General features: G+C 32.9%; 3 protein-coding genes across 4 annotated transcripts; 2 read left to right on the top strand and 1 right to left on the bottom strand.

The window, feature by feature from the left end:
• The first annotated feature begins 23 nt into the window (after positions 1–23).
• Positions 24–3,459, top strand: LOC110993945 (nuclear pore complex protein Nup50). Of its 2 annotated transcripts, none has more exons than XM_022260379.2 (3): positions 24–139; positions 241–492; positions 603–3,459. In XM_022260379.2, exons 2-3 carry the CDS (start codon positions 328–330, stop codon positions 3,090–3,092), a joined length of 2,655 nt encoding a protein of 884 aa, XP_022116071.2. In that variant the 5' UTR covers positions 24–139; positions 241–327; the 3' UTR covers positions 3,093–3,459. The 2 variants fall into 2 exon arrangements, with proteins under 2 accessions (XP_022116071.2, XP_022116080.2); XM_022260388.2 differs by having other exon boundaries at positions 60–169.
• An 88-nt stretch (positions 3,460–3,547) lies between these two features.
• On the bottom strand, positions 3,548–5,734 carry LOC110994028 (protein lin-9 homolog). Its single transcript, XM_022260501.2, has 2 exons — positions 5,620–5,734; positions 3,548–5,297 (listed from the first exon to the last, which is right to left on the bottom strand). The coding sequence occupies exons 1-2, from the start codon at positions 5,636–5,638 to the stop codon at positions 3,610–3,612; spliced, it is 1,707 nt and encodes a 568-aa protein (XP_022116193.2). The 5' UTR covers positions 5,639–5,734; the 3' UTR covers positions 3,548–3,609.
• A 5,691-nt stretch (positions 5,735–11,425) lies between these two features.
• On the top strand, positions 11,426–13,903 carry LOC110994076. Its single transcript, XM_022260568.2, has 3 exons — positions 11,426–11,754; positions 12,102–12,278; positions 12,859–13,903. Exons 1-3 carry the CDS (start codon positions 11,694–11,696, stop codon positions 13,068–13,070), a joined length of 450 nt encoding a protein of 149 aa, XP_022116260.1. The 5' UTR covers positions 11,426–11,693; the 3' UTR covers positions 13,071–13,903.
• The last annotated feature ends 756 nt before the right edge of the window (positions 13,904–14,659 follow it).

The raw sequence follows: 14,659 nt of genomic DNA, 5'->3' as shown, positions 1-14,659 counted from the left end.
AACAAACGTTACTCCGCATTGACTGTTATTAATAATATTGCTACAATCTCTGGTTGATGGTTCTATATTCTATGGAAACCAAACGAAATGGAAAATGTGGTTCCATTTTTCTGATATATTTAAACAACTTCAATAAAATGTGTGTATGCAAATTTATTAACATATTACTGTACGATTAATAATGTTTAAGTAGGTTTTGTAAATTTAAGTAGTATAGACTTAATATTTTGTTTATTTCAGAGTTACAAAAATACAAAATTGATTAATCCTGAGGTCCGGAAACGAATGTGATATTGCAATTTTTAGTAGAACTATCACACATCAATCATGTCCGCGAAGCGGACAGCTACAACTGAATTAAATCACGACAACTGGGACCAAGAAGATGATGAACCGGAGGAAAGCGAAGGTTTTAGAATTGCATCAAAAGAAGTACTTGATAAACGTGTTATTAGGACCGCTAAACGACGATCCAACGTCACGACCGCCGAGGTAATTTTTTAAAAAGGTTTACATATTCACCTTTTGCATGAATATACAGTACGTCTCTGATTCACACTATTAAAACAAACAATATTTTAAAAAGTCATTTCATTTTACAGGGACAGAAAAGTGTATTCAGTGGCTTTGGAGGGTTCAATAAAACACAAAAGACTTCCTTTGACTTTTTGGCAAATTTAACTAATGGTAAATCAAGTGATGGTAGTAATCAAGAGGGATCATCTCTTTTTTCATCAAAGACATTCTCAAATCAAAGTACAGCACTATTTACACCATCAGATATATTTAATAAAACAACAAATACAGATGTCAATAATAAAGAGGGATCATCAACTCTTTTTACATCAAAGACATTTACTCCTCAAAGTAAAGGGTTATTTACGCCGTCAGATGTCTCTAAGCCAGCACCATCTAAATTTGAAAATCCAAGTCTACAAACAACTTCTAGTTCAACCAAATCTACAGCTGTAGAAAATCAAACAAATGTTAAAAATAGTGAAAGTCCATTCAAAAATACTACTTCAACGCCAATCAACACTAATAACTTTACATATAAACCACATTCTGGAAATTCTGATAACCCTGTATCACAAACAACAAACAATATATTTAGCGGCCAAGCTGAAAATATTATTTCTAACAAATCTGTTAAGCTGCCATCATCTTCGAATACATGTTCAGCATCTCCAAGTCATAAGTGTCATTTTATTATAGATACTAATAAAAGTCAAAAGAATGATACTGACGATGATTATATCATTATAAAGTGTGATCCAACTGATGAAAAAACATTAAACTATTATAAAAACCTAGCAGGCTTAAATATATCTTTCTCTAAATGGATAAAAAAAAATGTTGATGAATTACCACTCTGTATTCTTTCTCCAACTTTTAAAGACTATGAAAACCATCTCAAAAATATTCGAGCTGAATATTTTAACAGAGATGGAGCCCAAGGTGATTTTGCACAGAATGTGAAAAGTCCTAAAATGCCATCTGTTGCACAAGCAAATAATGTTGTTTCCCATACAGCTGTTATTTCTAATAAGTCTACAAGTTCAACAACAGAAGAGAAGAAATCCTCAAATATGGTATTTGGAACACCTGCATCTAATAATACCCAGGCAAAAGACATGGGTTCACTTTTTGGTAAAATGGCAAAAGAGCAGAGTTTCACAACTTCTAATACTGCTGCACAAGCAAATAATATTCTTTCTCAAACTGGTGCAACTTCTCACAAATCTATGAGTTCAACACCAGAAGAGAAGAAATCTTCTAATATAGTATTTGGAACACCTTCACCTAATTGTTCCCAACCAAAAGACATGGGTTCTCTTTTTGGTAATGTGCCAAAAGTGCAGAGCTTCACAACTTTTTCAAGTTCTGCTGCACATACAAATAGTATACTTTCTCATACTCATGCTACTACTCCTGTGTCTACAATTTCAAAACCAGATGAGAAGAAATCCTCAAGTATGATTTTCGGAACACCTACAACCAATAATACACAAGAAAAAAACATAGGTTCGCTTTTCGGTAACATGCAAAAAATGCAGAGCTTCACAACATCTTCAAGTACTGCTGGACAATCAAATAATATACTTTCTCATACTCATGCTACTACTCCTGTGTCTACAATTTCAAAACCAGATGAGAAGAAATCCTCAAGTATGATTTTCGGAACACCTACAACCAATAATACACAAGAAAAAAACATAGGTTCGCTTTTCGGTAACATGCAAAAAATGCAGAGCTTCACAACATCTTCAAGTACTGCTGCACAATCAAATAATATACTTTCTCAGACCTCTGTTACTTCTAATGAGTCTACACATCCAATTCCAGAAGAGAAGAAATCCACAAATATGATATTTGGAACACCGACATCTAATAATACCCAAGCAAAAGATATGGGTTCACTTTTTAGTAATATGCCACAAGTGCAGAGTACCACAACATCTTCAAGTACTACTCAAAGTCCAACACTTGGATTTTCTTTTGGAAGTTCTTCAGTAGCTAATTCAACACCAACTACAAGTAGTGGCGGATTTACATTTGGCATTAATAATTCACCTCAAACCTCATTATTTGCAACAAAACCAATTGTTTCTAATATTAATGGCAATTCACAATTCTCATTTGGTGCTGGTAAACCTTTTAGCTTTAATTCAAATATACAAAGAAAAGATGAGAGTAATGAGGAAACTAAGGAAGATGAAGATGAACCTCCTAAAGTTGAATACACACCAATGGTAGAAGAAAACAGTGTTTTTGAAAGAAAGTGCAAGATATTTGTTAAAAAAGATGGTAACTTTGTTGACAAAGGTGTAGGTACGTTGTATATAAAAAAAATTGAAGATAGCAGAAAGCATCAACTATTAGTGAGAGCAAATACATCTTTAGGAACCATTTTGCTCAATTTGGTTCTTGCCACTTCTGTACCTACTCAACGTATGGGCAAGAATAATGTAATGCTAGTTTGCATTCCCACACCTGATGCAAAACCACCTCCAACCCCTGTTCTTATTAGGGTAAAGACATCAGAGGAAGCAGATGAGTTGTTAGAGAAATTAAATAACTATAAACAGTAGAATGATCAGATAAGTTCATTACGTGAAATCCAAAATGGAAATAAAAAAAGTGGTGATTTATTTAGTTGTAATAAATTAATGAATATGATAAATTAATGATTATGATAAATTACAAGCATGGTAATATAATTTTATAACAATAGCCTGTAACAAAAAAGGCTACATTGTAATGGGTGTGTATCCATTATTCTGGAAATCTGGCTACCCAGAAATTCCATTTTCACCTTATGAATTTAAATTAAGGGAAACTATTGTGTCAAGACTGCTTGTTCTTTCGTTACTGAACAAGTGTTTTATGACATGAAGACACTATGATTATATTATATAATTTGGTTTCTTTTTTTGTAATTAAATACAATATTCCAAATAATTTTTTATTTAAACAATAATCTTTATCCCATTTTGTTAAAATGTATTAAATATTTTACACATTTTTGTAAAATAACTACTACAAATATGTTTTCAATTTCAAATATAATTTAACTTTGTACAAGATACTTCATAAACATATGTTAATTTATGATACAATCAAGCTAGTAGTTGATATTTGACCTAAACCCATTTGAATTCTTTGCATGTGAGGTTCAACACTAGTTTGAAATATTTTTTGGTATTTTATTGGTAATTTCAATTTTATTTGTTCCATTGTTCCTTGCAAAACACTTAGTTCATAAGCATTTTGATCTGAATTTGAAAGGCTTTTAACTTGTAACATTAGGGCTGTTAAGTCAGTAATTAGGTCTACTGTATTTCTATCTTTTACTGCGCCATTATTGTGATTCTGCACTAGTTCAGATGCTTCTTCACGGCATTTTTCTCTTAAGTGAGATGGTGCTAACATAGCAGCTAGACTTGGACCTGGAGCTATCTGTTGGCAATACACTTGAATATCGTTGATATATCCTTGCAAGTCCATGTTCATTCGCTCAAGCTCAATCACAATTGCAGCATATTTCCTTTCAAAGTCCTCAGGTGTTTTTTGGTCAAAAGATTTTCGTTTTTCAGCCTCACTATTTAAATCCTTCAATTTATTGATCTTACTACGTTTTATTTGCAATATCTTTGTTAATTTCACAATTAATTCCAGAAAACCAAATGGATAAGGACCAACTGTATTATCAATTTGATTTAAAATATCATTGCACCCTATCATTGGGTCTCCTTGATTATTCTTTGTTAATGATAATTGGTATGAGTTTAATGCATCTTGCAATGGACGAGGTCTAAATTTTTGTGTTATACTGGATAAAAGTATGGAATCAGGATTATCATTTGATAGAACTTCATAATCAGGGACAGAATGTGTCCCTAATTTAGGCCTTTCAAATGTTATTCTATAGGTATTATTAGATGTATCTACCGCCTCAATAACACCTGTAAATAGTCCATCTTGTGGTCTACGTAATCGAGCTGTTACTTTTGTTCCAACCACTAACTGCATGGGAATCTCATTGGGTAAATCTTTGACACATATGTCTGATGTTTTCCTTTGCTGTATGTATCGTATTAATCTCCTTTTTCTCTCTAATTCTCTTCTTTCCTCTTCGAAAAACGCTTGTGAGCACCTACGAGGTTTACCCATCATTCGTTTAATTTTTGCCCATTGCAATTTAGAAAATTTACTTGATTTTAATTTAGGAAAAGACTCTTTAAGACAAATCATAAAGTCATTCTCTCCATCAAACAAAGCTTTATCTATGTTACTATAAAAGTACTCAAAACATACCCATTTATGTGCCTTTGGAAGTTTTAAAAGATTTCTGAGTCTCATACCAATTCTTTGTCCGCTTTTGGGATCTGGAGATGCAATATCCACTTTTTCCTCATTTTTTTCAATGGACTTTTGGGGTTTTACAGGAGATTTAGAAGGTGATTTTTGTTTTTTGAAATTGGATATTTTTGAAGGAGTTTTAAGTATTTTAGGGCTACGTTTAGGTGACTGCCTAGGAGGAGAAGTATTTACAAAATCATCAACAAATATGAAACGATTTTTTTTGCGTATGCGAGCAGGCATTCCTCTTGCATTAAGCTTTTGCATTGGTTCACTTGGCGTCGGTTTTGGCGGTAATTGAGTACCCACTCTATGCAGTCCAAGTGCAGCAGGGCCGAACGCAAGCGGAACGTCATCTTCTTCAGGTAATTCAATATCCATAGGCTCATCCTTCACATTTAGGAATTTTGTAGGTTTTTCATCAGATTGCTTTGCTGTTGATGGAAATAAAAAAAATATTTTAGTAATATAGTTAATAATTAATCATACCAATATAAATTAACTGTCGATGTTAACAAGTTCTAATGATTTAAATTAGTTAAATTTAGTGTGACAATTCTGCAGCAAATTTAAATTTTTTCAAATTTTGAATATTGTGTTTAACGAATACGAAACCTCTGTCAGTTTATAAAAAATCGTTAACACATTATTAAAACACCTAGAGATGTAAGATGGGTAAAGTTGATTTTAATGAATAACGAGTCTTTTGTGGATTGAAACATTAAATATTTAGAAAAAATATTTAAACAAACTTACTTTCCCACTTATCCGCCATGTTGACGTCGTAAATTTGATTTTGAAGAAGAAAGCGCCACCGCCGTGTCAGATCACATCATCACAGACCACAGTAAATGTCACAAATTTAAACAAAAACTGTTTGAACTCCGATTGAATAGCTTAAAATAATATACTCACTGTATAACATGTCAAAACCTTCATTATAATAAATATAGACTTAAAAATAGAATATTAATATAATATAATAGATAGAATTTAAATCCAATAAACCAAGTTTGTAGGCGTCACTAAAAAATATTAAAAGATAGTACTTGAGTAAATTTATTTAAATTATGTAGTACAAACATATCATAAGTGATTTATAATATAAATAAATTAAAACAATTCATGTTTATTCTAGCCATAATACGTGCGGATCAAATTCAATAATTTTAGCTTCTTAGACTAAATAATGAGACTTAAATTACACTGAATTTGTCCAGAAAATGTGGCGGTCTCAATAGTGCTTTGACCAATAGGAGACATTTTATTGTCTTTTGACAGACTGTTTCTAATGACGAGTCTGGCATGGAAACAGACGGATCAGTAAAATCGGGCAGTGGTGCTAGAAAACGGAGAGCCACTGTAAACAAACATTGGTCTCATTGTCGTAAAAAGAGACGTAATGGGAATTATATGGGCAAGGAAATATTTTTTTTTATAGAACAGGGGGCCAAGGGGCAGGAGGCTCGCCTGATGTTAAGTGATACCACCGCCCATGAACTCTCGATGCTAGAGGGCTGACGAGTGCGTTGCCGGCCTTGTAAGAATTTGTACGAATAAATTCTATACACAATATTGGTAACGGAATCTTAAAATGAATTGGCCGTAATAGACTGTCTCTGTCTGTTAATAATTACCAAGACACATATTCATTCCTAAATAGTCCTGCTTTACAATCAGTTCAAATCAGTGTTAAGTGTGAAGCATACCTGCTGAGTGGTCAAATGAAGAAGTTACGAAAAATATTAATTTACCTGTTGGATGCGGTCCACTTTTAAAAGTTAGAAGAACGCCATCTTATGGCGTATGATTACAAGTAATGGCAGTGAATTTTCCACACAATAGTGTTAAAGTCGTTGCAGGTTTGCAGAACACTGAAGACTTGGGAGGACATTTAAATTGCAGGATAATTCTATACCGAGGTACCCAACAGGCAGCACCAACACAGACATCTGGAGGCACCTTTGATGCGTCAGTGTAAATAAGATGATTTGACAAATTTTGATTAATATAACTTTATAATTTTATGTTGGTATATGGGGCACCTTTGATCAGATCAAGGTCTGTGAAAATGGGAGGTGTGTATACCAGGGCTTTATAAGGAGTAGAATATAGGGGATTTCTTGGGAAAGATAGTAGGGGGTTTTTTTTCCTAATAAGCCTACCTTCCCCGGCTACTTTATCACCGGGGCGACGACTAAGCTAATCATCCTTTCTTTTCGTTCATACAGATATCAGGGGGTTAGGGAGGCTTGTATAATTTAGATAACTATCTAGCAGATAGGAGAAGGAGTTACGGATGCAAGGAGCTTGTGATAGTTGGGCTAATCGATAACATAGAGGGTAGGAAGATATCTGTAACATCTTGCTAACAAAGCGATCACATAAATACTGCCGACGAATGTATAGAGGACCAACGCACTCAAGCTGCAAAGCATTAGTGGGGTAGGATTTCATTGCACCTAGAATAATTCTAAGGCACCTGAATTTTTGAAACCTGAATTTGAAACAAACATACCGTAATCCATATGACTACGAACTAAGGCATTATATAAAATAACTGCTCTCAATACCTCTTTCACATATCATAAAAATTTTGCTTTATCTGTCAGGTTGATTGCTTGATTTTCAAATAAAATCAGTAAGGTGGGAATGTATATTTTCCTTGTAAACACCATTGCCTGAGATTTGCCCACTAACATGGAGAAGCCATGGTCAAACAACCACTGGCCTAGATAATACAAAGCAGAATTGATACGACAGGATACTTCCCCTATACTGCTTGAGCTGTGATAGAGGACAATATCATCAGCATATTGTAAAATGTTACAAAAACTGGTAACAGACAGTTCGAGGTCATGGGTAAAAATGCTATAGAGCAGAGGGCTAAGAATTGAGCCTTTAGGGAGACCTTTCCAGACGAGTATGTCGTATTCTGAGGTATTTTGATGCTATATAAGGATAGATCTGCAAAATAGCAGTTTACATATGAGATGTACCATCCTCGAAGGTACAGTCCGCTTAAGTAGTTTCTGCCTGAGCGCCGGAAGTAGGACATTGTCATATGCAGAAGCAATATCAAGATAAACCCCCTCAAGGTGCTCCTTTTCTAAAGGCTAGGCGAATGTTTGTTGTCAGTATACTGAGACTGTCTGTGGTACGCACACCCTTCCGGAACCCAAATTGGGAGGAGGGGAGAATATTTCTATTTTCCATTAACCATTCTAGTCAGTTTTTAAGGTGTTCAGTTACTTTAGCTAAAGTAAAAGGCAAAGTTATGAGTCGATATGACTTTGAATCTGAAGGGTTTTTTCCAGATTTGAGAATGGGAATGACTTTTTGAGATGTCGAAGATGTCGGTATAATACCAGTTAGGTACAAAACATTTGATGATTATTTTTAGGTATTAAAGTTTAGCTTTGTCATTTGGTTTAGCCAGGTGGCCCATGGAACGCCATCTTGCAGTTTGAAGCATAGAGAAGGAAAAGGGAGCATCCATTTCATCGGTAGCTGAAACTGGCGTAGAACTTAGAAAGAGTCAACATAGGGAACGAAAGGTGGAGCCAGTTTGCCTGCGAAGTTGTTAAGCCAGCCAGAACGGTAATTTGAAAAGGATCAACATGGTGGACCACACAATAGTGGATAGAGAGCGAGGGCTAAAAGATTCACAAAATTGTATCCAACTAAACCTTTACTTTTTGGATTTTTTAATTTTAGCATCATTCTTTTCATAATTATTAAAGTTCTCCTGAGACATGCAGGCTGCGTAAGACTTCTCTGCAGCCTTTCTCTAATTCCAAACAAATCACTGCATTCATCATCCCACCAGGGAGAGGAAAGCAGATGATTTTTAGGAGGGTGTTTTTTAGGGATCTCAGAATCGGCCGAAGATTGAGGGTATTTAAAAATTTATCATATACAAGACAGGACATTTTCTTCACATTCCAAATCCGGCACCATGTAATCAACGGATTGGGCATAATCTTTCCAGTTTGCTTTTTTGAGATTATATTTTAATAGGGAGTTTTGGTGAGAGGGGATAAGGATTGTGTTTTGATTGTTGTGTGTGGATTATTGTATGATGAAATAATTATAGGAAAATGATCACTACCATAGGTGAACTCAAGGGCGATCCAAGTTAGTTGCGAGGCTAGGTTAGGGGAGTAGAGGGTGAGATCCACTGCAGATTTGGGATTCTGATTAGGGTATACCCTGCGAGTCGCAGAGCCATCATTGTGGATGCAGAGATTGACATCATCAAGTAGGTAAGTCAATCTGCAGTGGAGCAAAGCTATTACTAGCCTGGCACCCCCACATAGTTTGATTTTAAATTCACCCATGGCTATGATAGGACTGGAAAGGGATGATAAAATTGTATGTTTATTTCTTAATGTAAATAATATAAAATTATAAGTACATATGTATACAAATAATTTTCTATAATATGTTATATTTTATTAATTAATGTTCTTACCTATTACTTTTCATAATGTAGTATACTGTATTAGAAATAGTTATATATCCTGCTGATCCTATCCTTTATCCGATGTAATTTTCGTTCGAAGTAAAATTCTTTTTCTTTATTGTTATTTCCTTACCTTTGTATGTGGCTATACGCTCTGCAACCTGCGTAAAGCTAAAAAAAGAGGATGTAGACCAAGAGAAAAAGCCGGCGTAAATAATTCTCGGATATAAGCTAACACCAACAAAGTTTATATAAAAATGGCTATATTAATTATATTTATAACGAACGCACAACGGACCTATTGAGAGTCTAAGTGCGGAAACGGAGTCCGTACATACATAAATTTATAACGTACTAGCTGACCCGGCAGACTTCGTACTGCCTCATCGATAAATAAAAGACCTAATCTTTTGTATAAAATGATTTTAAAACAAACAAAATAATTATTAATGAAAAAGCATTTATTGAATAAAGCATGAAGTTTTATTATTATTTTCGATACATCATGTTGCTTACTTAGAAATCAGAGTTTTCCTGAAATACTGGCTATTTATAAGGTTTAAATTTGATATTCACAGACACACACTGTGAAAATACAGTCTGTTAATTAATTTAAAGCTTTCTCATAAACTATATTTTTTGTTTTGTGGTGCGTAAATAAACAAAGAAGACGGTTTTCCGACGCGCGAACACGCGACGTATAATTGTCCATGCGCGAAACAGGGAAACTCCAAGTTGATTCCACAAACTTCTAAAGACTGTCCTTGCGATTTATTTATGGTCATCACAAAGGCCAGACGTACTGGAAATTGTAAGCGTTTAAAATCGAATGGTAAGTCCGTTGGAATCATCGGTATCCGCGGGATCAAGACATCCTCTCCTTTGTATTTTCCTTTTATGATTGTCGCCTCAATGACGTTATTCATCAGTCTTTTCACAGCCAGTCTTGTTCCATTGCATAGTCGAGGTTGATTAATGTTACGCAGCATGATGACAACTGATCCTACTTTTAACTGCAAATTGTGAGGTGGTAATCCAGGCAATTCCAGTGAATTTAAAAACTCAGTGGGATCGTTGATTACGTCATCCTGGTTCATTACGGTGTCGACTGATTTGAAGGAAACCATAATTTAATTTGTCTTTATTATTATTGATTTATCTTTCGATTTCTATATAGTCTTATTAAAAAAATAATCGGACAGAGTAACAACTTAAGTTAGCTAAAATAAAAAAATAATCGGACAGAGTAACAACTGAAGTTAGCTAAAATTGTGTTTATTTATGTACTATGTATTTTGAGACTATGCAATTTTGTCGCGTTCGCGATTCACTTTCACTTGTTGAGTTTCAGAACGCGATATAAGGTCCTCCAACGCGCACGCGAATTTGAACTTTATGCAGCGGTAATAAATTACAAATTGACTCTCCATTTTATTTAGAAAACGTTTGTATGGGAAATAGAAAAATGCTGTTTTGAGGATTTTCCCGGCAATTATTCGAATTTTCCTCACCTTTTAAACCTTCCCTAGACCTTCACGAATAATTCAAGACCAAGATAAGATAAATCCGTTCAGCCGTTCTCGAGTTTTAGCGAGACTAACGAACAGCAATTGATTTTTATATATATAGATTTATAACGATTAAGAGGCGTTCAATGATAATTTCATCAATAATTATTAAATCAAATTATAGCCTAACCCGAAAGAAAACATTTAAAAGATGTTTTGCGAAATTAAATTCATAAATGTCTTAATTAAATTATTTTGAAAAGACTTGAAAAAAGACGTCACGCATATATTTTATAATAGTAATTGTATAGGGAACATACCAGGTTAACTTTTGGTTAAAAATATTCTGCGAATGATTGATGACTGATTATTACTGATTACCTACTGATGTTTTTCAAATTAAAATTATGCTACAATACAATCATTAATTATCAAATCTTCAATACGGAATTATAAAGCGGTATCTAGCGTCTATTAGTAATTGGTTAATATAATGACTTTCTTATCACACGTTAACGATTAATTATCAATATATATAGCATCAGGTAGACATTGTCAAAATACATTCATATAAAACAACCAGTTAGAGAATTAGGTATTTCCTAAGACGTGTAAGGGTTGAAATTCCACATGTATTCGTAGTTTTTCTTTGTGGGTCATCTGCATATGTGACAGCTGATGTTGAGCTGACTTTTGTAATTTGTCAACTTGTTTGACTTTTTAGTCTATGGTTATATTACAATGTCCAAACTACAATAACATTTAAGAGAAATCCCGATGTGTTCCATATTGAATGTTCCATTAATCTAATTGAAAATGAGTAAGAATTTTATATAATTATCTATATATGAAGCAACATGAGCCGAATATTTTTTATTATATGTTTTATTGGACTTCTCTCTATCGTACTTGTTAATGGTGAGTTGTTTGATATATTATTATTGACACGAATGTGTTTTCAAGGTAAAAAGTGAAAAGTATTATCTCATATCAATTTTTTTTATTAAACGTAGGAATCAAAAGTACTATAATAACATTAATGTATAATGTAGTATTTGAATTAACTTTGCACTATAGCTTCTATCAATTATTACAAGTAAGTTTCCTGAAAGTAAGTATAAGTTTATTGAAAATAGATTAGACATATTGTTAATAAAATGTCTTTCTTAAAATGTACGAGATTTGAGTTATATATTGTTTATATATATAGATTCCTGAGTTTACAACTCAGGAATCATTATCTGATATATCCCATTGTTCTTTAGGTTTAAACAAGAGGTGTATAAGATGTAGATCAAGAGGAGAACTGGGGTCATGTGGGGACCCATTTCCAACAAATGTTACAGAAACTGAGACACAGATAGGGATACACGTTGTAGCATGCCCTTCTGGATGGTGTGGAAAAATGATTGAGGGTACCACAGGGGCATTTAGGACGGATGGTAAGTTAGTGACTAGATTATAAGCTAAATGTGAAGTTATTTCTGTGATCTGTTGCTCATCATAAGGGCTTAGGATTCAAATTTCAGCTTGGAATAATTTCAAGTATTCTTTAAAATGTATGTGTGGTCAAAGAACATATAGACAATGTAAGAGATGGGAAGACTTGAAATTATATTAATAACTTGAATGAGTCATTGATAATATAGATGAATGATTCATACAATACTTTTTTTTGATAACACTTATATAAAGCTTTTTAATATGTCAAGGATATATTTCAAAAAGTATTTTAGAAATAACACTTGTTTCTAACATTAACCTTTGGCAGCACAAGTAAAGTAAAAGATAAGCATTAGCCATACATGTATGTGATTATAAGGTGTTTGTTTTGGCACTAAATTGACATGAAAGTGCCTATCTTAATTGTTTTTAGGATGTATGTGTACAGTAGTTGTCATATGTGTTTATATTATTTGACTTGTAAAAGTAGAATAATTTCCTTAAAAAGAAAGGTTAAATCGAGACCTTGTTAACTCGAAACATGGTTTAATACATCTCTAAATTATAACATATTTCTAGATTATGGTGCGGCAACACAAAGAATGTGTCTTCAGAGATCTCCTAGCGATGATGAGGAAAGATGTGCTTACACTATGTGGAACCATAGAAAAGTGTACATGTGTTTCTGTAATGGTGACCTTTGTAACTCTGCAGGCAAAGCAACTTCATTCCATTCTATGCTCTTCATAAGTATTCTAGTTCTTATTTACAATGTTAAAACTGCTATGTAATAGAATTGTTGTAAAGGCTCAAAATATGAATACACTGTGATATTTTATAATTATGTACTTAATATCATTACTGAATTTATATCTTGATAATCAATTTATTTTTATACCTTTACACTATTTGGTAGTTGCAAATGGCTTTTAACAAGTGGTTTTTGAGTGATATTTAAAACAGATTTTTTCTATAAATATTTTCAATTAAACTAAAGACTGTTTGAACGAAAAGTAGTCTAAACTTCTTTTATAAACAGGTAATAATTATATTTTATTGTAGCATGATCCTCATATCTTAAAGTTTGTGAAGATTGTGCTACATTGTACACACCATTTATATTTGAGACCTAGTGCTAAGCATGGCACTAAGTCTGGTACTATATGCCAAAAATACGAATTTTGACTGAATAGGAAAGTCACAGTACACACCACACCAAGTTACTCTGAAATTTAGCCTAACAGTTTAGGTATGTAATCTTATAAGTTATGACATAACGTCTTTACCATAATATAGTAGTTGACAAGATATCTTAAAAGGGATTAGGCTGCTTTCCAGATTATTTCAGTTACTGTGTTGTAAAGTTAAATATAAACGTAAATAAATAACTTATGTTGGCATAAAAACAGCTTAATGTTCGAGTATAAAAATGTCATAATTTACTTAGATCATATCATTAACTACTCGTTAAATACCTATTTGTAAAATCTGAAATACTCCGTCCATATCTTGTGATAAATTTAAGATATTTTTTTTCTTACTGTAAAAGATAAAATGTAAATAGATTAAGAGCAATTTGATGTGTTCAAGTGTATTTATAATAAAAGATTTTTAGTATTTGTTATTATTCCTTTTTGTTGACTTATCTACATTCAAATAAATTTATGTAGGTGCAAGTTCCAATTAGTTGAATTGTCTAATTTTATATATATAAATTTTTTTATATCTAAATCATACAAACAATAATGGTTACCATAGTAGAAAATATTAAAATAGTTTAGTCCATGCTTTAATGTCAATAAACTTTTGCGGAAATTAAAGGATTAAATTCAGAGTTGAGCGCTATGTATGTCTTCCGCATGTCACAACGATACAAGGGTTTTGACATACGCAAGTCATGTTCGAATATCAATAGTTCCAGTGTACTTCTTCGGCTAGAGGATATGGGCTTTCATAAAAAAAATATTGATTTTTCCTAATTTGATTCATTTCAAAATAATCACTTTAAATATTTTATTTGGCATGGTTTTATTATTTAAAAATAAACAATGGATATTATAAACACAAATTAAAGTTTTAGAATACATAATCAAAAGCTAATCGTTATGATAGATTTTAGGTGAAATAGCACATTGTTGTCTTTTTTTATTGTATGTAACCTTGTGCTGTGTGTGAATAACACATTTAAATTACAGTGTTCAATTTAAACTTGATCAAATATCCTTAATAGTTCGAGGTCTGGGTTATAAAAGACCAGACAATGTCGGGAGGTGGCAGATGAAAAATCGACTATGATTAATTTACTTATTCAGTTATAAAAAGAATCGATAATTTTTCGATTTTCACTTTAAACAAAGGATTTTCATCGATTAGTCTTCCT

The sequence above is a fragment of the Pieris rapae genome, chromosome 17, assembly GCF_905147795.1.
Source record: "Pieris rapae chromosome 17, ilPieRapa1.1, whole genome shotgun sequence".
In the NCBI taxonomy this organism is placed as follows: Eukaryota; Metazoa; Arthropoda; class Insecta; order Lepidoptera; family Pieridae; genus Pieris; species Pieris rapae.
Note: the sequence above shows the minus strand (reverse complement) of the source record. Positions and strands in the feature narration are given on the sequence as shown.